The sequence below is a fragment of the Tubulanus polymorphus genome, chromosome 2, assembly GCF_964204645.1.
Source record: "Tubulanus polymorphus chromosome 2, tnTubPoly1.2, whole genome shotgun sequence".
Lineage (NCBI taxonomy): Eukaryota > Metazoa > Nemertea > Palaeonemertea > Tubulaniformes > Tubulanidae > Tubulanus > Tubulanus polymorphus.
This window is the reverse complement of record NC_134026.1, coordinates 9,775,200-9,798,612: the sequence shown is the minus strand read 5'-3', so window position 1 is coordinate 9,798,612 and position 23,413 is coordinate 9,775,200. Positions and strand designations below refer to the sequence as shown.

At 36.3% G+C, this 23,413-nt stretch overlaps 1 protein-coding gene across 2 annotated transcripts; it reads left to right on the top strand.

The window, feature by feature from the left end:
- The first annotated feature begins 459 nt into the window (after positions 1-459).
- On the top strand, positions 460-21,940 carry LOC141899289 (BCAS3 microtubule associated cell migration factor-like). 2 transcript variants are annotated; one of them, XM_074785499.1, is made up of 21 exons: positions 460-630; positions 1,852-1,991; positions 2,363-2,457; positions 2,563-2,644; positions 5,495-5,561; positions 5,720-5,827; positions 6,390-6,466; positions 6,674-6,750; positions 7,208-7,291; positions 8,933-9,097; positions 10,962-11,192; positions 11,598-11,691; positions 13,474-13,623; positions 13,942-14,226; positions 14,360-14,516; positions 14,778-14,863; positions 15,226-15,332; positions 15,733-15,929; positions 16,215-16,354; positions 17,034-17,207; positions 18,393-21,940. In XM_074785499.1, the coding sequence occupies exons 1-21, from the start codon at positions 563-565 to the stop codon at positions 18,398-18,400; spliced, it is 2,592 nt and encodes an 863-aa protein (XP_074641600.1). In that variant the 5' UTR covers positions 460-562; the 3' UTR covers positions 18,401-21,940. The 2 variants fall into 2 exon arrangements, with proteins under 2 accessions (XP_074641600.1, XP_074641601.1); XM_074785500.1 differs by having other exon boundaries at positions 1,852-2,003; positions 2,387-2,457; positions 8,933-9,082; positions 14,778-14,845.
- Positions 21,941-23,413: the final 1,473 nt, after the last annotated feature.

Here is a 23,413-nt window from a genome sequence, read left to right as displayed (position 1 = left end):
AAGGAATGCCAATCTATTCAACCAGCCCGCCGACAAGAGAGGTCCAATTGTATAAATGAGGTATAGATAGCCAGAGACGGAAAAATGAGTACCAGTAACATCATCAAATTTCCATTTTTTGTCTTGGACATTGAAAACTGTTTTCAAGACTGATCTGAATTAAAAAATTGATAAATACGGTACATGTATAAAAATGAAACATTCATAATAATTAGCTTAAATGAATATTTCAATCTTCTATGTCTAACACAGTGAAATACATTTGAGATGGCATTTGATTTGTTTTATTTAGAAACTTACTCTACACGTATTATACATAAGAACTTAATTGACTCAAATATCTTAAAATAAAGACATTCAAGAATATAAAATTAGAGAACACAAATTATCGTAGATACCACGGCGCCATCTATACGTTTTCAAGGAACTACAAATCAAAACAAAGTGACGTCACATCAGCCATATTTCAGCTGATCTGGGATTGATTTGCGTCTCAGAAAATTGCCTCAGTTTATTATTGAATCGGCGTTGAAACGATAGATGTTATCACGAACAGGGTAAAATGTCTGCAGAATCACCTAGACGTGGTTCGAGATGCGGGGGTGCCGTGGTCCGACCACAAGCCGTCAGGTAAAAATTCTAAAAATCTGAAAAAAACACGTCAAATCAATATTAATATAATTTTATTGCTTCACCAAGGAATCAAGAATGTTTAGCCTGTACAAACTTTTTGCATTCAGCAGCCCGAAGAGGGTCATAGATTTGTAGTTAAGGGTCATATGATTCTTATGGACTAAGCATCAACAACTGTCATTTATTCAAAAGGATGGAGGACAAAAGCCAGGGCTGTCAAATTCATTTGTTAAACCCGTTTTATGGCTATGCTCAATGCTGTGTTTGAAAACTGAATGTCACAGGGCTTAAATCTATCAAATCAGTGACAATTTATTAGTAAAATTCATGTGATATCAGTTGGCTTAGGGCCCATGGTATATTCCCTGCCTTACAGGTAGGCCTACCTTTAAGTGTGCTGGTGCGCATGCGCGTGGCGTGGATCCGATCGTAATTTTCCATCAGTTCCACAGTCATAGAGCACACCACCTAAAGCCCCCCCTCCCTGTGTCAGTAAGGTGATTGTGGACGACACAGTGCTCGTACAAGAACAAGAAGTAAAAGTCTTTCTTATTAGTTGTGATTTGGCCTCAGTTAGTTAATGACCCATCCTCACTCGCCAGGGTTTGATTGCCTCCCGCTGTAGCTTACTGGGCAGATAAATTTAAAGGCAGATACGCTCTATCACTAGCATCTGTACTGGTGACCTATCCACCCAAGAAATCTTGGGTGGTGTCATAGGCAAAGGGCAGAATTGGGGAGGGTGGACCCCCTTAATGTGCCCTCCAAAAAGTTTGCAAGATGTTTTTGCAAAGAATTTATAAATGATGAAAAAAACCAAATGGTTCCTGATAAGCGTTGGAAAAATCCCTTTTTCTCCTAAATTTTCTCTTGCATTGCCAAATCTGCTCTTTTCAAATCGAGAACCCATTCCAATGATCAGCTCCTCCCCTTTAAAGAATTCTAGGTCTCTCCTTGAATTGTCCATCATCATTGAAGCTTTGTTTTGAGTTTAAGAGTTAAGAGTGATTTTCAAAATTCATAACGGAAATATTTTTCATCATTCATAGAATTTTAGCTATTACGGATAGATTTAATTTGAATTTGAAAAGAAATCTGTAGTCAATGTCCAAATGCTTATTGAACTTGCCACCTTCTCTGAATCCTTGTTTGCCACTGTCAACTACGGAGTCCCCATTACCGTTGCGAGTGGTCAAGAATTTACTGGCTTATTTTCAGCGATAAGGGTGTGATGGAAAGTGTGGTTGGTTTCTTTCAAGATGTCAGCACCCAAGTAACGCAGGCTTACAGCGGATCACAGAAACAAGATGACCGCGAGAAAATCCAATGGATTAGCTTCGAAAAGATCAATATCCCCGGTATTTATCTAGGTAGTATTAAGAAAAAGGGTTAGGTTTGAAAAGGTGTTTGTTCACTTCAAAAGTTTATCTATGCCTTGAAAAATAACATACGTATTGCTTTATATTGTCGAAAAATGTATAACTCAATGACAAAAATAGAATAATGTGAAAAATTTAACAAATATGATGCCAGGACTCAATCGCATTCACACTGTATGACATACCACTGTTGTTAACACTGGACATTCAGATCTATCTGGCCATGTTTTGGTGGCAAGTAGGGTCTACCACATGTCAACAATTGTGGATGAATGGCCTATGCACACTTAATAGAGTGTCTGCTAAATGGAATTCAATGCCGTCATTACATTGCTGATTTTGATTTTCAGTACCTCCTTCAGTTCCGCAGTCAGAACCTCCAATTGTTCCTGATCTGCTTTTAATTTTGGGCTATACCAATGGCGCTCAGATTTGGGCAATTACTGTAAGTGCCTGATTCTAATAAAGAAATAATATTTGATGTACGATCAGCACTATTTGATTCGTTTATCAAACTGACTTATATTTTGAGCCATTTTGAATGTTCTAGGAAAGTGGTGAAAGTTATGAAGTCATCTCTGTCAGACAGGGTCCTGTCAAAGTACTGAAAATCCTACCTCAGCCATACCTGAGTAAGTATATACAGCCTTAGTACAAGTTACTCTACACTACATGTAGTTACGCGCATTGGTTAGATCTACGAGCAATTATCTCAACAGGAGGAAGCTCGCCCTATATCTCTGTACACCAGATCAGTAACGCCGTCAATCGAACTGTTGACGTTGGGCTAATTGATGAGGCTACTGTGAGCCTATTGTTCGGATTTTTGGGTGTGATGTATTCACCTCGACAGACATGGATAAAATAAGCCAGACTATAGAATAACATCAAAACCATATATGTACGAATTACAAAATAAAGTATTTCATGGTCCTAGAAGTAATTTTCATCTTTTATAATAGTATAATGGAGGTAGCTTCTCTTTCATATGTTTAATATAATATTTCCATGTTGTGTACACGTATTGCATCAAGACGATTTTCGGTGTATTTCTGTTTTAATTTTCGAGATAACTTATATTTGTTTAGTACACCAACAAAATATTCAATGACATCATGTGAAATTGGAAAGAATGACAATGTTTCATACAACTTAAATGATAAAAAACTGTGGAGTTGGTCGTCCATGATTGATGTATTCTAAGGATATATTTTTCTGGAATTCTGTGTTCATATTAGTAAATAAACAGTGTCCATGTAGTTTCTAATTAATTTCTGTTAAGAAGAAATAGCAACTATTTACCTATATGATCAGCATTTCTAGAAAAAAATCGGTCGAAATGATGATCAGCCATATTGCAGGTGAATATATTGTATTTTTGTAAGATTTTGGCAGCATTTTACCCTAATTCCGCATAATTCCGCATTGATCGGAATGCCATCCCGGCATTCATCAACACTTCATCGACGCAAAACTGCCTATTTTATTCACAGGAACCGTCAGAAACATACAAAATATGTGATTTATAAAATATATTTATTGCAGAACGTACTGAAAATTCCAGGAGATGCAATGATATCGTAAAAATCTTAATTATCAACCGATTTTAAAAATTTTTTCACCGAGCTATGGATTTCGTAAGCGCGGTCATTATGGTGCCAAATACGCATGCGTCAGTTGGCTACGTCATCTTAAAACTACCTTTATGGATTGCTTTTAGAATCAATGCGCAGCGCTGCTGTCCAGCGATGTCGAATCCCACACACCCCTGACTGTATGATTGACAGCGTTACTGATCGTACCAGTGTGTAGAACACTGATATAGGGCGAGCTTCCTCCTGTTGAGATAATTGCTTGTAGGTTAGATGAGCTCCATTGGAACTGGCTTCAGCATGGTCTGTATTTTAAAAAGTGTGAATTTCCATGATGAACTGTTAGGCAATGTCGGATGGGGTTTGTCAATTTTCAAATGATTCCTCGAGAAGATTTACTAAACGCATAGTTGTTAGATCGATCAAATGAAGCCTTTATTGCTTTAAATCGATTGCGACAAAAACTCAACAGCTGACGACGATTAATACAATAACAAGAACACAAGCATAAGAAGATAGCCACTTACACGTGGTAATACTCTGTATGGTGCTGCCCTTTACAGCAGAAAGATGAGACCCGATAACTAACTTCATATTTAGCCCACTTGGAACTTTATTCCCAGCGGGCTATTGCATTCACTTTTCGTCCGTTGTCCGTCCGTTCTTCCATCCGTCTGTCCGTGGGCGGGATCGAGTTATTTTGGGAAGTTTTGAAGACGCTTCAATGTAATGTCTTGATATTTGGGTTACACATGTATCTAACCTAGACACATCTTCAGCCCAAAAACTGGCCCTGTCAGAATCAAGATGACCGACTGGCAGCCATTGTTGTTCGCCAAAATCAACACTTTTTCCACATTTTTGAACTTTTTGAGGGCCATTTTGAAGACGCTTTGATCAATTACCTTGATCTTTCGTATTTATTTAAATCCCCCAAGGGTCCATCAGCATAAGAAAAATTGATCAGACTCAAGATCCTATGACCTTTTTAGTGCCCAAAAAATGTCAATTGTGGCCCGAATTCTGAGTCCTGTAGCTTCCTCCTGGTTTGCCATTTCTCATTGCAATTTGTGAGGGGTATTCTTTGGAAAGGGATGCTTTAGGCCAATACCTGAGACAGGTATTTTTGATCAGCCAATTATGACACAATTGGCGGCCATCTTGGTGTCATCAGTATTTATTCGTAGGTGGGAAAAAGTTTTTTCCACATTATATTGACACCTAAGCATATTGTGTTACCCCAATCAATTGGAAAGTTTTAGCTCATGACATGTTCTATGATTTTGGTGAGTTTCAAGGTCGTTGGTTTTTGTATATGGCCAACAGGGGCGTTGAATAATAAAATAACTTAGTATTTCTTTACATGTATTATATTTGTACCTATGCATGGTGCCCCTGGAGTACTAGTTCTATGTAGATGTATATATTCAATGCCTGGAACTATGTAAATCTGGAAATGATGGAAAAAAGAAGTTAGACTAACAAATTAACCTTTAATCCTGGGTCAAGCTTACGATGTGAAAACCCCGCAACTTGACAGCTTCAGACAGCAGATAGGAACCGCGAACAACCGCTAAAAGACAGACAAAAAACGCAGGATGTTCCCAACCATAAAAGAAAGGAAACTCAAAAGTATTACTTGATCCTGAAATACGACAAAAGATGGGACTTGACATTAAAGGCACTATGAATGCCCGTTATGAACTTCGACAATATTATGATGCACTGTTGACATGTAGATGCATCCATACAAGTTAAAAGCTTGTTTTACATGAAGTGAAAAGATCAGGCAGCTTGTGTTGAAAACAAGAAATTGGATTTTCTATTCTTATGTACATATGGCGCTCTTTGGCTTATTCATATAACTCTTTACATTTCATGTCTTTCTAGAGTACGATTATGAATTGGATGATTTCTCTTCAAAGAGACCATTGATGGCTATGGTGGATGCATCAAGGTAGGCCATTAGATATTTGTCTAAGTTGTTTGGCTATAAACTGAGAGTCTTATACTGGTCTTAAATCGAAGCCATGACTGTGCAATTGGCCTCAGGAGTTCTGATCAAGTTGTTTTATTACTATTTGCTTTTTTATTACTATTTGCTTTTATCTGTAGCCCTGGTCAACCTTATTGTTCTGTGAAGTTCATGTCATTGAAAACAGGAGAAGAGGCACATGCAATATCATTCACTAGTCCCATATGTGGGGTAGAGTGTAATACCAGGTTAGTGATCAGTACGATTGAGAAGTGGTTTCAGAATTGAGGAGTAAGTGTATAATAATGAATATAAAACAGGAAAGCAGTGATGATAGGCTTTTTGCCACCCGGGTCATGCCTCAGTTTGGTTTATCCCCTACATCACAGTTATCTGTACTAAGTTTCATGAAACATCAGTCATAGATATATACATATAGGCCTATGGTAATGCATAAAACATTGATTAAAATCTACAGATAAAAAATTTAAAGGATACAATAGTTTTGTCTCTCAGAGGGACCATCATCAGTGATAAAAAAAGTAAGAAATAATGGGTTTATATACGGTTCGGGGATTTGGAAAATCATTCAAACTAACTCTACTGGAAGAGGTTGGAATATGAAGTCAGCAGTGAGATGACATAATTACCTTAATTAATGGACATCTATAGTTCATACATTTACATTTGAGAGGCATTTTCAGCAGTCAATATTAAGAGTCTTAGACATTCAAGGAAGCTTCATTTCTAGTTTCATAATTTAATGTTGTATGTTTGTTGTGCTGTACACAGTTGTTGTCTTCATTACAGAGTGGTGATCATATTATTCAAAGAAAAAATTGCTGCTTTCGATGCTCACCAGCTGAAACAAAAGTTCTGTATTACGAGTAAGTATATTCAAATTCATTGTAAAAATAATTTTATTGTTCACAAACATTCTGGAATGAACACAATAAAGAAATGACAATAAAGAAACAAGAAATAATAGTTATAAATGTTCATTCACAAATTTATGATCTAATACAGTAGTAGACTGGGTCGCAGATTCTATGATACACTATTGATAGTAAATCCTTTGCCACCTGTTCTTTTAGCTTGTTATCCAGCACCCGGGCCTAATCCAAACCCAGTTGCATTGTCTACAAGATGGCTAGCTTATGCTGATAAGAAGGTATATTGAAATTATCATTCATACATCTACTGTAAGAGAATTGATTGCCTTAGAAATAGTTATGATGAGACGAGTGTTCAATGAGACAGACAGTAGAACCACATTACAATGATGTTCAGGAGCAGCCGGTTCCACAGTTGTCTCTAGTATAGGGTTAAAACCTTGAAAGTGAACTAATTTTTACTCCCGAGTCGAAACCTAGTAATTGTGACCTGAGGACTGTGAAACTTCATCCAGGCCACTAGAAAGTTTGTGCTTTATCATATCCTGTATGAATTGCATCAAATTTCTCGCAAATTAATAGTTTGTTTTATATATTATGTCTTAAGTTTGTTATAATGCAGTTCGACTATGTTCATATCGGGACAGAAGAGACTTTGAAAGAAATTGCAGATTCGAAAATAGCAAAATCATTCCGTAGTCGCATAATGAACTCACATAAATTATTTCGTTGTAGTTGGTAAATGTTCATCAGTCATGCGGTGGAATGACAGGTGATGGAGCTCAGTCATATGCAGCAACAGTTATAAGTGCAGCAAAGGTACAGAATTTGAATTTAGCAACTGCATTTTGATAACAATGATGATATATTTTCTCATATAGCAGTATTACAAAAGTTAAACTACTGCGCTTATTATTCTAAAACTACAACAATTCAATATACATGTAAAAACTATGTGTTAAATCAATCATTATGGGTGTTTGTAAAAAGAATTCTTTTCAATCTGGGTACGAAAGCTGAGATAGATGGAGACTCTCTTATGCTCTGCTATGCTATTATTTATTCCATAGAGTAGGACTCAAATAATAAAATGACCTCCTTCCTAAAACCTCTTTAGCCAAATAAATTTGAGTGAAGCCCCAGCAGGTGATTGCATTCACATTTCATCTTAGCATATCTTGTTGCCACATTCAATTGCAAAGTTTTAGCTTATGACATGTTCTATGATTGTGGTGAGTTGGAAGAACATTACTTTCTGTATACCGTATTTTCCGGCTAATGAGCCGATTTTCTAGCCTCAGATTTTTACCCCAAAATATGATCGGCTTATTGAACGGATATGATCTGACCGTAAATAATAACTTCCCGAACTATGTCACTCTAATGCTCCTGAAGATCATAAAAATCAATAAGAGTGTTCCATATTTATTTGAGGTCATTATTTACTACCAATAATCTATTTAGAACTATTTTGTTACTTTGTTTCTTTCATCACCTCACAGCAGCAATCTAATACTGCAGCACTAGTACATATGCGCGCCAGCAGTCAGCCACGTGTTTGCGTATGTAGGTTACAATGTATGGCTCTGTGTGTTAGAAATCACCTGAGCAAGTCTATATGTAGCAGTGACTCGAAGATGATAGTATACACAGCACTCTCACACATCGGCAGGCGCTTATTGTCAGCCTCATACATCGTCAATTAAGACAAACTAAATCAGTGAATTAAAATCTCCTGATGAAGGGCCTCGGCTTATTGGGCGATGCATTAAGAAATCCATGTATTTAAGGCTAAAAAACTGCTCTCAGTTTATTGGCCGAGTCGGCTTAATCGCCGGAAAATACGGTATGTTCACCAGGGGGCATTGAATATTGAAATTGACAGATTGTCGAACATTTCACACCACTTCTCAAGTGGGTATGGTGTCCCTGGACTGCTAGTTTAGCATAGGTTAAACTGGAATTGTTGAATCATTACCAGAGCGAAGTGTACCAGGTGGAACATTACTGTTAACAGAAATTACACTGCTGTTAAAACATTTGAATACAGTAAAAGGCACCTTGAATTCGATATGCTCAGATGTGATTCTTTGAGTATTGGAGTTATATGATCGTATCTTCTTAAACTGCCAACTACCTGTATAAGATATTAAGGTTTTGCTGTCACTTCCATCTAGACATATCTTGTTCGTAGTTGAGCAAGTTGTCATCATAAGTTTTCAAAGAGGGTTTGAAAGTCTGTTCATGTTTTCCTTGTTTAAAAATGGAGAAAGGGGTGCTTCCCCAAGGACATGCTGAAATTTGAAAATAAGGAACAAAAATACCTCCCCAACTGATAACCTAATAAATCAGAGGCCTCTAGAAGTTGTTTGATATTTCTGTTGCGGCAATGTGAACGATGGGGTGGTTTTATTTCTGTCACTGGTTGTTGCTAATTGTTTATTGGTGTTTCTTTTGTAGACAATTACAAAAGGTTTAACGATGTTTGGTGAAACAGTAGTGAACAGCGTTACTGGAAAACAAGGACACACAAGCAACAAGAAAGACAGTGCGTCCACTACAGAAACTGGTTATATACCAGGCATTGTAACGGTGATAGATTGTGAGAATGTATGTGAAGGAGAGGTATGCTGACCTGTGCTTTCCCTCGACCATTTAAATAGACTTTATAGCGAATATAGTTCACAAAATCATAGAGAAGATTCAAATTTCTAATGGCACTTGTACTATTATCGTGTGCAGATTCAACTTGACTATATTTTGAGTTAAAGTAATCTATTTCTTCAAATTTATCCTATGATGATACAATGTTGTGTACTGTATTTTTTTAACAACGGTATGATACACATTCTGTGTTTGTACCAATATTTTGGTGATAGTGCAATGCTGTCCAAATGTTTTTTTTCTTGCAAGGTAAATCGATCGTTTTTGGCAACTAATCTAGCTTTGCAATGCAATTGGAACTTTCCCCATAAGCCCTTTATAGTGTTTTTGCATGAGTGCGTCAACCTATTTACTTACCGGTACATAGAAACTTTCAATGATATGTCTCAGTACCGGTTTGAAAAAGATTTGTTTACGATGCAGATTCCAGGAGTTTTTGTATTGAAAGACTCCTTGCCAAAATATTTTTTGAAACTGATACATATATTCTAGGTATTCTTCATTAATAAATTAAGAGAGATTGGAAGTTTAGACTGAACATTCGTAATGAACATTTTGGACTTGAATAAGTCTCACAAACCCATTTTAATCACCCCGGAATGCTAGTGATCTTGTCCAAGATCTAAACATTTACAAATAACTATGCATACGCTGATATATGTTGATGCTGGTCTTATTTACCGTAAGTAGTGTGTTTTATGCATTGTACAAATACGTGCGTCAATAACAATAGAAGTATCATAAAGCACTCTTTTAAAGCATTTTCTAGTGATGAAAAACTACAGTTTACCTCCCCCGTTTGGACAGCATTAGCTGTCGGAGTGATCAATGAATTTTCGCATTCATCTCATTCATTAATTTCATCTAGAAATAAGTAGACTACACATGTCACATTTAATATGAAGTAAAGGTGAGTGAAGTGTGTTCAATTGGTGAGCCAAGAGGGTGGAAAGTTTTTTTTCAATTGTGAAATTTGGGCCATTCATGATTTATGTACATAGATTAAATGAGACGATTGCACACATAGTGTACTGGTAAGCATTTTCGGCATATCATGGGAATGTCAAAAGAATGTCCCCTTTGCTGTGTATGTCGTATTAATGATTGGCCCAACTTTTTTTTTTGGTTGGAAAATCTCCATGTCTTTTTCAGTTGAGAATAATCAGGTATTGTAACAACTGCATTTGTTAAGATTTTGTGGTCATCTAGCCTATATCAATGTATTGTTTCTACGGTAGATGAGTGGAGAAAGTCTTCTGATTTCTGTTTACATGACATACACTTAACCTTGCTAAACTGGGATGAATTATAGGTTCAGCATTTGGAGATATCAAAGTATAGCCCTGGGTGAAGAAATTTGAAAGAAAGTCTGTTTCTGGTTAGCATTGTAGTTTAAATGTTAAACCGAATGCATCCATTTTCAGCAAGGTTTAATGTATCTCTCATTTCATACACACTGAAGTTCATTATAGCTTTGATATTTAACATAGAAACTACCTACATACATTAAATGGTTGTTGACCTGAAAATTTGAGTGAGGTATTCATCTTTTCTTTTCGGTTGCTGGAAAATGTTTGTTAGAATAGTTTAAATCCGCCTAAAAGTCTTTTATTTGGGAAAGCCTGGTCGCATTTATTGTTTTTTTCTCATATTTTGTATTATAATATAAATGATTCTGTTTAATCGTTAGATTTCCATTCCAAGCTAATAAATAATGTCATCAATATCATCAATCATCTTCATTCTAAAATAAGATAGTATTACCATTTCATTTTTATTCAAATGTACAATAACATTATTCAGCTAACTCTTTTATTTCACTAAGGTCAAGGTCCATGAAGATTCAGAGGGAGAAGGATTAATAGCCCATTTTCCGGCCCATGCGAACGAGACTGTTGCTGCGATGGAGTTTGACCCATCTGGCAGTTTACTATTAACCGCGTGCCGATTGGGACACAATTTCCATGTCTTCAAAATCATGGCGCATCCCTGGAATTGTTCATTAGGAGCTGTACATCATATCTATACCTTACACCGCGGTGACACGACTGCAAAGGTAATAAAAAAGGTTTCCGGTATTTTGAGGTATCAAAACTGTTATCGCCCATTAAATATATGCTGGTGGTAACTAGAAGTTTGAAATTGGAGTAACAGTTATGGTGCGACAGAACAGTCATCGATCTAAATACTGGCTAGTGGTTACCCCAGCATTTTAACAACCAATCTACAGGCCTGTCACATCATCGGTCTGGTTGCATAAAGGAGTCTGTTCAAGTTTTAATCAATTGTTGTACTGATAAGATGAAGTAAGCATTGTCGTCTAAGCCGTAATTCTTTCGTGGAACTGGGTTCTGGGCCTATAATTTTCAGTGGTATGCGTTATCACTGGAATTGATAACAGTATTGAAAATTTTAGTATCTATGGACGAAGATTTCTACAACCATTTCATTCTGATTACAGGTTCAGAATATATCATTTAATAAGGATAGTCGGTGGGTTGGTGTAAGTACACTACGTGGTACAACTCATGTATTCCCTATCACTCCTTATGGCGGTAAGTACTGCTAAGAAATACAAATTACTATTAAGCATTTCGGGCTGTTCATTTATTTGGTTAGCATGCATGGTCAAGCTATGACCTAATAAAACAGAGTGCACGAAATGCATATGAAACGTAAGAGACCCATCCAATGCGTACATACTTGATGGATAGAAAACATTGTCAAATTCGCGCTGGTATATTCATCGAAATCAAAGCATATCTGGTATGATTTATGATTGCTTGTAAAAAGCCGATTCTCAGAAATAAAGCAGCTTTGCCTTCTAAACTTACCTTCTTAACTTAAATAGATAACTAGGGCTAGTACAGTACCTGTTAATTGAACAAAACACAAATTAGACAGAATTTCAGTAAAATAGTTCACAAGCATATGTAACATAACCACAAAGCGTATATCATGCATATGGAAGGTAGGGCCTTTAGAAAGTGGCAGTTTTTAGCCCACTTGGGACTTAAGTCCCAGCGGGCTATTGCGTTCACTTTTCGTCCGTCGTCCGTCCGTCGACGGAATCCAGTTATTTTGGGAAGTTTTGAAGACGCTTCAATGTAATGTCTTGATATTTGGGTTACACATGTATCTACCCTAGACACATCTTCAGCCCAAAAACTGGCCCGGTCAGAATCAAGATGGCCGACTGGCAGCCATTGTTGTTCGCCAAAATCAACACTTTTTACACATTTTTGAACTTTTTGAAGGAAATTTTAAAGACGCTTTGATCAATTACCTTGATCTTTCGGATGTATGTGAACCCCCCTAGGGCCCATCAGCATAACAAAAATTGGGTCCATCGGACTCAAGATGACCATCCTATGACCTTTTTTAGTGCCCAAAAATGTCAATTTTTGCCCGAATTCTGAGTCCTTTAGCTCCCTACTGGTTTGCCATTTCTCATTGCAATTTGTGATGGGTATTCTTTGAAAAGGGATGTTTTATACCTGAGACATTTTATTTTTGATCAGCCAATTATGACGCAATTGGCGGCCATCTTGGTGTCATCAGTACTCATTCGTAGGTGGGAAAAAGTTTTTTCACATTATATTGATACCTAAGCATATTTTGTTACAACAATCAATAAGAAACTTGTAGCTCATAACTTGTTCTATGATTGTGGTGAGTTTCAAGGTCATTGTTTTTGGTATATGGCCACCAGGAGGCATTGAATAATACAATATCTTGGTATTTCTATATTATATTCGTATCAATGCATATTTTGTAACCACAATCAATTGCAAAGTTGTAGCTCATGACATCATCTATGATTGTGGCAAGTTTTAAGGCCATTCGTTATTCTATATGGTCACCAGGGGGCGTTGAATAGTAGAATAACTTAGTATTTCCTTATTACATTGGTACCTAGACATATTTTGTTACCATGATCAATTACAAAGTTATAGTTCGTGACATGTTCTATGATTGTGGTGAGTCTCAAGGTCATTGGGATTTGAATATGGTCACCAGGGGGCGTTGAATAGTAGAATAACTTAGTATTTCCATATTAAATTGGTAACGAGGCATATTTTGTTATCACAATCAATTACAAAATCGTAGCTGCTGACATGTTCTATGATTGTGGTGAGTTTCAAGGTTATTGGTTTTTGTATATGGTCACCAGGGGGCGTTGAATATTGAAATTGTTAGATTGTTGAGCATTTGGAACCACTTCCCAAGTGGGCATGGTGTCCCTGGACCCCTAGTTAAGATTTGGGAATTATCTTGTCTAGCAGATGGTGTACTCAACAGTTGTTGTAATTGACACAATGTTTTTTGTTTTGAAGGGAGTATTAATGTACGAACTCACACATCAAACAGAGTAGTTAACAGAGCTAGTCGTTTTATGAAAAGTGCTGGATTGGACGATCTAGATTCTCGACCTCCCGGTAGATCTAGCCCGGTCTCTTTATCAAGCAGTCCTGGATCAAGTGGAGGTATGTGAGAATGATAGATTTTGCTGTGCGTTGATCACATTTTTATTGGATTCCTGTCTCCAGTTGTTCAAATAATGTTTAATGTTACTGAGGATCCAGTTATTGTAGTTATCCCTTTACTCATTTGCAATTGTTTATTAGTTGAGTGAAATCTCAACCCAGAACTAATATGTATTGATCATTATATTAGCATTTTTCAATCAAAGTTACTGAGCCTTGAAAATTGATTACAAGGATTCCTTAATTGTGCCTGAAATATTGCACATTAGTCTGCTCTTTTTGTTAAACTGTACAAATAATCATACATCTGAATTGTAGGTCACTTTCAAGAGGCCACGACATCATCAATTCAGCACCGTAATCTGATCAATAATAACATGAACAACCCGCGTCTGCCGCCGTACCCTCACCCGACAACTGTTTATCCACTCGTTCAAATAAGACAAGGATTATTGATAAGCAGTTTAACCGGATCTGTGAGCAGCTCCGGTAAAACGAAGAGCCCGGGGCAGGGCATGAGCAGTTCTGAAAGTTTGTGTACTGCGACGGTTTTTGCTGAGTCTAGAAGCTGGATGAGTAGTCCAAATATTGCTAGAGAAAGGGGTATTCATACTTAATTGATTCGATCTCATTTGAATAGTATAAATTCTTGGTCCAGTTATGTAATTTTTACACAACTGAGTAACTGGGTTTTGACAGCGAAATTAATGTTTTGAATATTACTTCCTTTGCATAGAGAAAAAGTCTGTTGAATCATTGTTTGTGATGAGCCATACGGGTAATTTAGTGGAATACGTTCTGGATCCACATCTGAAATCGGGTATTGATAAAGCAACTGATGATTCTCCAATAGAGGTCACTGCCACGGCTAAAGCCCAATGGAATCTGATCAGGTACGTTACCTTTGTTAAATGGATGGCAAATGAGATTTTGATTGATATCCATATTTTTAGGTTATTCAAAACATTTGCAAAAATCACAGATATCTATTCAAATTACTTTGGTACTCGGTTAAGTTCAATTTGTGCATTAGAAACGCAGGTATATTTTCATAATCATTTATTCTTTATGAAAGCAATTTCCTGCATTATGTTGTTCAGTTGTTCAGTTGTTCATTGAATAAATGATTTTGTTCTGTTTTTCATCCACCTAAGGTCTATTAATTCACCTGAGATGCGTCCACCTTTATCGACTACAAATCCTTTGATAATACCTTATGATAGTAATTCAGCTTTAACAGGTAAAACTTAGTGATTTAACCTATACTGAATAAGTTGTAAAGCAATCATTCTCGGCCTGTCACTGCTAATTGTTCATTTTTGCCATTTCATCACTTCTTGTCATATGTACGCATAATAAGTTGGGAAAAAAGAAACATTCTTCCGTCCCCCTTGTTTTCGATACACATTTTGAATGGGTTCATCTTATCACATAGACTTCATTCCTTATGTATGTTTGCTTAAATAAAGGCCTACTCAAGAAGAAAGGCCAACTTTTTAATCTTATTCATAGTTGCAGATGAACACTTGCCATGTTAACTCGTGTTTGATTTGAAGTCTTTTCAACTCATGATTTTCTGTAAACTATATTTCCCGGATCTAGGTACTATGTATGACAGTTCAGCCGTAGATGGACAATACGGTTCACACGATAGTCTTTCTTCAAATTCTAGTTCTAAATCAGAGAATGACGAGCAGTGGTTGTCTCAGGTAAGTACACTAACATGTGCTAATCATCAAACTTTGAACATGAATACATACTCACGGTATATATCAGTAATTCAGAATGTAATACCCAGTACTACTTATCTACATTTCAACTGTTTGCGGATTAGGTGTATGTAATTTACAAAAATTTTATTCCGGTTACTATGTATGAAAAAGCCTGCCAATTTTTTGCCATGTTCCAATTAGCTATTTAAGTACCTGGCACCGTCCTGCTTAAATTATCAGTTTTCAAAGTTGGCAACTCTCTTATGAGATTATTGCAATATTCAGCATGAAGTATCACGATTCTCATTTTAAAGAGAGGATTTGAATGAAGGTATTGGCAAATGAAAATTTGTAATAAAAAAGCAAATAGATTTCCATTAGAAACATCTTTCTTCAGGTTGAAATCGTTACTCACGTCGGTCCTCACAGACGCCTTTGGATGGGACCTCAGTTTTCATTCAAGACATTCCAGAATACTCAAAATACAACCGTTTTATCGTCGAATTCGTCTGCGCTATTGTCTCAGAGCCCGGAGACTGGTTGTATTAGCACAACAGATATTTTAACCGAGGATGTAGATCTCCTGAGTTTAGGGTAAGAACCACCAATATCTGATTTGAAACCGATGTTTCATTCAGTTTGTAGATTGAATGAAAATTGATGTACATCTTGTTTATTGTATTGCAATATCTAACAGTTTCAGGATTTTGTATAAATCACTGATTGTCACTCTGATGGTGGGATTTAGACAAAATCCTGAAACTGTCATATTCATCAAGTGTTGCATTTTTAATAGCCCACTGGAGATTTCAGAGACTGGAGACTCTGGATTGATTTTAGACCTAATTCATATATCTTTTCACTTTTTTATGAATTCAGAATACAACCAGCTCGATCTAGTCCAGTTGCGATGCCTGGAGCTAAAGGTGTGCACCGTCATTCAGTCAGCAGTGCAAGTGATACATCAAGTCCTACGCCAAGTCTGGGCTATACTAGGAACCCACTTTATATCGAAGCAGGTAAAATAATCAATTTTAGTTTTCAATTCTTTGCCATTGTTCACTGAAAAAGGTTTTTGGATATGGACAACTGTAAAATTAATTGCTATTATAAGTTCATCTTCTGATCCATGTATGTCAATTTTTGGCAGCAACCTAATACTATTTTTCTGATAGCCTCGAAATTGACCCAAAAGCTAGAAATAATACCTGTGGATAAAATCAGGGCAGATCTCTAACTAATACATTAATAGCGCTAAGTGCTGATAGAAGTGCTCATCATTAATGTTTTGAAGCGTATAGGAAATTGATATAAAATGATCATTCGTGCAACAAGGTGAAGAGTGAAAGTATTTATCTAGCATTTTGATTAATATAAGGCAATCTTTCAGCCCTCTATTCATGGGAAAAACCCTTTTCAAAGAATTTTTGAAATTTCGTTTTTGCGTGTACAAAAAGTTCCCTTTACATATTTTTTTTCGGATAACACATGCCCCTTTTGACGTAAAGTGCCTTGAAATTAATATGGCACTGTCAATTTTGAAGGTTTAACAGAAGTCTCATAAACACTTGGATCCGTGTGTAATGATTCTTGATTATGACACACAACAGTATCGTATTAAGTGCTAAGTGCCCCCGAATTATACCTTATTATTATGGAGGACTTGTTATCATTCCGAGATAATTCTCTCGTTTTCAGGTAGCTTCGAACATTCACCTCAGTTGGTTGAAGTGTACGGAAGTTGGCCCGAGAGTCAACCGACTGCTAGTGGTGAAGCGGGTGATGATCAGATTCAAGAATCAATTGCCGATGCGATGCAGGAAACCATTTTGAATAAAGAATCCAATTCAGGAAATATGCATATATTTCAAGGTAAACAGATACTTTGTCTATTGCAGATGCACTTAACTAGACCATTGCTAGTATAATGTCTACAATTTTCGATTGAAATAACTGACTGTCTATAAACAGAAGGTCAACCAAACAAACAAACCTGGCTGTTGTCAAAATAGTTTCTCTAGAAACGAACTCAAAGACATTTTGTGGTCAAAATTAGCTAAAAGATTTGCTGTATTTTCTACCTATCCTAATCATATGTTCCAGGGATATTTATTATTCTTGAATATTTTTGGTAACCAGGATATATTTGTTCAATCAAATATGTTAATATATTTTGTTTTGTTGCATTTTGTGTTTTGAACCATCATGGTTACTTACATACTTATCGTGTCCAAGCAAAGATGTATATATATTCTGGTATAAACTAACCCAAATCAACCAACTTTCATCAATCTAGCTTGGTTATTATAAATATAATACACCTGGGATTAAGATATGGTTCATAGTGCTGAAAAATATAATGTGTAACCTTAGGGACATCATAGTTACAGGTAATTGAAGAAGTCCCACAATACAAATTTTTATACAATTAAATTTATTAAAACAAAAAGACAACGTTTCGGCTGTTGATAACATCCATCATTAGGTGGAGTGACCAGAAAACGGAAGTAACGTAGCATATAAACTTACGAGACATAAACCAAAGCTATGTGTCAGAATTAAGATAAATAGAACAGCAACAAATGAAAACAACCAGGGGTACCATAGAAACCACAAAATTCTATATATAGTTCAGAATGAATACAAGATGGATGGAGATAGCAGTCTGACACATAGTGACATAAACCAAAATCTAATAGTTAATTGATATGTCTAGATAATAATTGATTATGAGGAGAATAACCAGTGATTAGATTGGAAGATAAGTTGGATTTCGTATGTGTACAAATAATGGCTGATTCCACTATGGGGCTCTTGTGGATGTGTTTGATAAATGAGTTTCGAATTGTGAAAGTCAAATGGGTGGTTGGTTGTAAAAACATGATTTGCAAAAGGGGCATTGGCTGAGCAGTTAAAGCCATTGGTCTTTCATATATTAGGTTTAGTCTGGTCAGTCCAGGCATCATCGGTTCGAAAAGTGGTGGCGGCAGAATCTCTCTGTCACAGATTTCCTCTCTGGCCTCACTGTGCATGCTGTATATTCTTTTTCTTTTTCAGGGAGGTGACACAGAAACAATGACGCGTGGATGAGTCATCGGATGATGGCACCATCTGTAACTAGTAACCTAAAACATGTGCTGTCGACTTGGATGAGTAATGTGTCCGATGGATACATGTTATGCACTTGTATCAATCACCCAAAAAAATAAAATTGAGTCAGATTCATACTAATAGCCGTCTAAATTCAAAGATCTTACTGCAAGGCTGGAGGTAGCTATTGGTAGAACATAGAAATTGGTAGAACATATTTACTAACACTGCAGATGCTGTAATTGCGAAGCTTGAGTGCCGAGCGCACAATATCATGCAGCCGTCTTGGGTGCCTCTCCAGAACATTTTAAAGACTTCTAACCCAGAGATGCGTTCTGATGACGCTATCAGATGGGAAAATATCACTGATTGGAAAAATTATTGGTGCAGCGATAACCAGAACTGCTGAAGCAATTCCGCTAGCCCTGTACTGGATTGCGGATTTGTTATTCATCCATTATCATTATTGAATCCATTTGAGAGGAGTCTATTATATTTCTTAAATTCTGAATTCAGATAAAACACTCAAGGTCCTCAGAAGTCTTGCTTCTATGTTTTATACCCACAATAAAATATGTTGTAACTCCGCTTTTTAGCACACTTGGGATGAAACCTCATAAGGCTATTGCTTTCACTTTTCACCTGGAAATCAGGTAATTTTTTGAAGTTTTGAAAATGCAATATCTATTCTAGATACACTTGGGGCCAGTCTCATAGTAGACAAGATAGTACCAGTATATAAAACCGGCCCTAATTTTCAGGAAATTTTGAAAATACTCTGATTAATTGTCTTTAGATTTGGTATGTACATGTATTCCCCAGGACCTATTGTCACAAGTAAAATTGGATTAGTCAGTCACAAGATGGCTGTCTTGTGGCAAATGTAGGCCCAAAAGAGTCATTATATCAGGGGCCAATTTAGAGGGGTCCAGGGGGGTTTTACAGTAACGGTTTCATATGGTCCCTTTTTACTTCCCTGGACCCTACCCCTACAAAAGTCCTAGATACGCCCCTGTACATCTGAATTTTTGTGGGCCTGTAGCTTCTTTTAGTTATGGTTTGCCTGTTACATTAATATGACATACGTATACATTACTTAGGTTTTTAGACCAGTCAATTATTATATTCTAATTTCATCAGTCCTCATTTGAAGATGCTTTTGAAGGAAAATATCAATTGCTGACGAAGGTTTTCGGGATTGGGACAAGTATAAGACATCATTGGCCTAGGTGGTATAGGGAGCATCTCAAAATTTCAATAGTTCCGGCATTTAGAATAACTGTCTAATTGGTTTTAACCCCCCACCCCCCCCCCCTTTGATTAGACACATGCCTAAGTTGGAACTATTGATTTTCTAATGAGAGACCACCGACAAAGACGAGTGTATTTCGATCACAACTTTTAATTGAAAAATGAATTAGCAGAATTACAAGTGGAAAACCTATTAAACTTAATAGACTTTATAAACAAAATAAGCTATATCTAAAATACCAACAGCATCTAAAATAGAGACGGTTAAATCCACTGCTTGTAATACATGAAGGCCTGAAACTGCAATTCAATTCAATGTTATCTTGCACTGCAATAAATCGATAGTTCGGCAGTCGTGATGAATCAGCGGGAGGCCTCCACCCCCTTCCTCGAGTTATTCTAATTGAGGTAACTATCAAAATTTTGAGATGCTCCCTTTCCTGTATTGGATATTGAAATTGCCAAATTGTTGAGCATTTCAGTAACACTCTTCTGGTCCCCTGGTTTAGATTTGTAAATTGTTCAGAAATTAAGAATAAAAGGTACAATTTCTGTTATGTAAAATATTTTGTGAACCCCGGCTGGTTGCTTTAAAAAGATAAACTTCACACAAAAAAATGGATCGATTATTTTCGCACGTGCAATACTTGACCTTTTGACGAATAAAGCTATCACACTGATTGTATATAGAATTGAAAGAATATAGATATGAATTTATTTTGTAAATAGAGAATATTTAAAGAAGACCTCTTAAAATCATCAGAGACAAATGTATGAAAAAATAAATGAGTTACAGTTTGTACATTTGTATTATTTATTGAATGTGAAATGATTGACTTATTTACTAGTAGATTTGATATATGTAGCTTTCTGTACTGCCCGGTATGCATGTAAAACTGCCATGTAATTTGGATGAAATCTCTTAATGTTTCTCCACATAAGTTGTTTGTATCTCGTACTTCTCGTGAATGGACAAGCGATCATATTAAGAGGTCAACAGGGACTTTAAAGAATAAGAATGACTTATAAGCTTCATTACTATTGAACTTGCCGTAGGCTACACTCTGGGTAAAATCTTTCATGTATCATTTCCACACAAAGGTAACAAGCGCTTACTTGTCATCTGACCAAAGATGGACATATAATAGGGCCTATTCTAATTTTTCAATTCAATTGTCCATATGTTGAATCGATCGACCATTTCCTATTTTTTATGGCAGTGCTTGGCTGAAAAACTAAAAATGTTGGTGAATCTTAATCGCCTGACTGACTGAGCGCAAGCTTATGATGTTGATCGCCCTACTAAATACTTGCTGGGTAACTTGAAAAGATCAACACCGCTCATATAACTCTGCGGGTCTGTACATATATAATGTCGATATCCTCATCAGGCAATTAGATAGATGTGAAGAATTTGCTGGGTTGTGAATACCAAATCATCAGTCTCTACTGATCATTGGTAGTTTACTGTACATTATGACAGTCACGCCCGTGTAATCCCAATTTTCATCTACCCCGGTAATTCACATATTATTTGTAGTATGATTTACGGCCCATCTATACATTAATCAATGTATGTAAAATATTACATTTAATCCTGATTTCTCATAAATTGGATAAATTTCTTTGGACAAAATGATTCGAATTATGCAGGTTCTAAGGAAATAAAGCTAATTCCACTTGAATCCATGCTTCAATTGAGGACTTACTAATTTCATTACATTTCTACAACATTCTGTCCAGTATTTATATATGTATGTTCTGCTGCATGTTGATTGTTAAGCTTTTCCACTTTTTCAAATCTAATTTTAGTGTAATGTTAATTGTATATACGATAATGGTTGTTAAATCTAAGGCTCGAAAGTTTGTATGCATTAGTAAATATTTCCTATGAAAGATATGTGAACACTTCTTTTAGTGATGATTACGCAATATTTCTGTGATTAACAAGAGCGTTAATGATATCTAAATTTCATTTCAATATTAAGCCTTACTGTTGGTGCTTGATCACTGATGTTACTACATTATTCAGCTGTGCATGAACATATGAATTTAATTGAAATCGTAATAGAATTAAGTAAATTTAGCTCAAATGTTTTCTAGTAAGTTGTAATTTTACCATTGATCTGAAAATCTATTTTGTGACTTTCATATCTGCAAATATATGAATATTTGTGATTTGACTGTTAATGGGAACTGTAACTAAAAAATAGCACAGATGCACTTGTTTTTCATAAGCTTTCTTTGAAAATAATAAAGATTTGTCGGCTAAAGATTGAGTGAGTTCACCGTTTGGCATTTTTGTCTTTTGCATCTGCTTTTCCGAGGAAAAACCTAGAGTGATCTATCTGCTTAGAATAAAGGCCAGTAGCAGGCCTGTAGGGCTATGAATAAACAATTTGAGCATGGATTGAAAAAAAACAGTCATCAATGACACTTGCTGGTTCTCGTTCAAATTATGCTTTCTAACATACACTGTACATACTTGAATCAAGGCCAAATTGCAGGAAAACTAAATACTCTCCGGGAACCAGTCATTTGATTGTTCATCAGATTTCACCCCAATATGTCCGGAAACTATTTCTCTGCATCTGAATTGATAAGATTTTCTGGGGAGCACTCACAGGACCCTGACGTGCCTTTGCACCTCATAAAAGTTTCTTGAAAACGGAACCTCCAAGGGCCATGCTGGCTACAGGCCTGAATAAATTCTTATCATAAAGAATTTCTACTGTCTTGACTAGTCAAAAAAAGTAAGTCTGTCCCCGCTTTGCAGTCTGTAATGGTCATGTATTGGTGACTTAACAAAATGAAAATCTTGCCCAGATCTGTATTACCGGGCTATTTACTTCATATAGACCTTTGTCTCTGGGCACTGAGATGAAGTTCTACTTTTTTGAGACACGTATTCTTACCGATGGGCGTCTTAATCTTGATTGCTCTATGCAGATACATGTACAGTTAAAGCCCGCCATCGGTAATACGGCCAAATTCACCTATCGCTAATTGTGCACACATTCATTTGGTGTGTAGATAGCTCTTGTTATACCACCGCTCACTCTCCACCATAACACCAATGAAATCCTAGAACAGTCCTATTCAAACTCATAGAAAACACATTATATCGCAAATGATCGTTCGTCAACAATGTTTCCAGTCTGTTATCTTGATAGTTGATACATTTTGTGGTCGGCAGTTAAGAATATGCAGTAGATACCCGTTTGTGATTATCACATGTCTACTGTATCATCTTTTTTCTGTTATCAAATGAAATACGTTAAGAGCTTTACCCTTTCTTAATCAAGATTTTTAACTGATGTCTAATACTGGATTCTAATTTTGCAAGGGATTAGGAGGATTCTTTAAGAATCCACGGCCGTGCACTTTTTCAAATTGCTTGTAAATTGATGCTGTTAAGCTATAGAAATCAACATGTTGTTGGCAATGTGAAGATCTGCACTATTTCCACGAGTCAGTAGCAGTAAAGCTAGTGCTATGAAATGATATGCGCATCCTACACAGTATAAAAGATACATACACGCTACATGTTGTATTTAAGAAGATAAATTCTGGTGTACCGTACTATTATATGATGTTACAGTCAATAGTGTGTATACTTTGTTGACTCTCAGGATTGTCATTTCGGGGGATGATGAACAAGCAGGTGAACTATTAATGAACAGGAGTTGTACACTTTTTATTATATTTACCGGTAGGCCTACACATGTGTTGGTGAC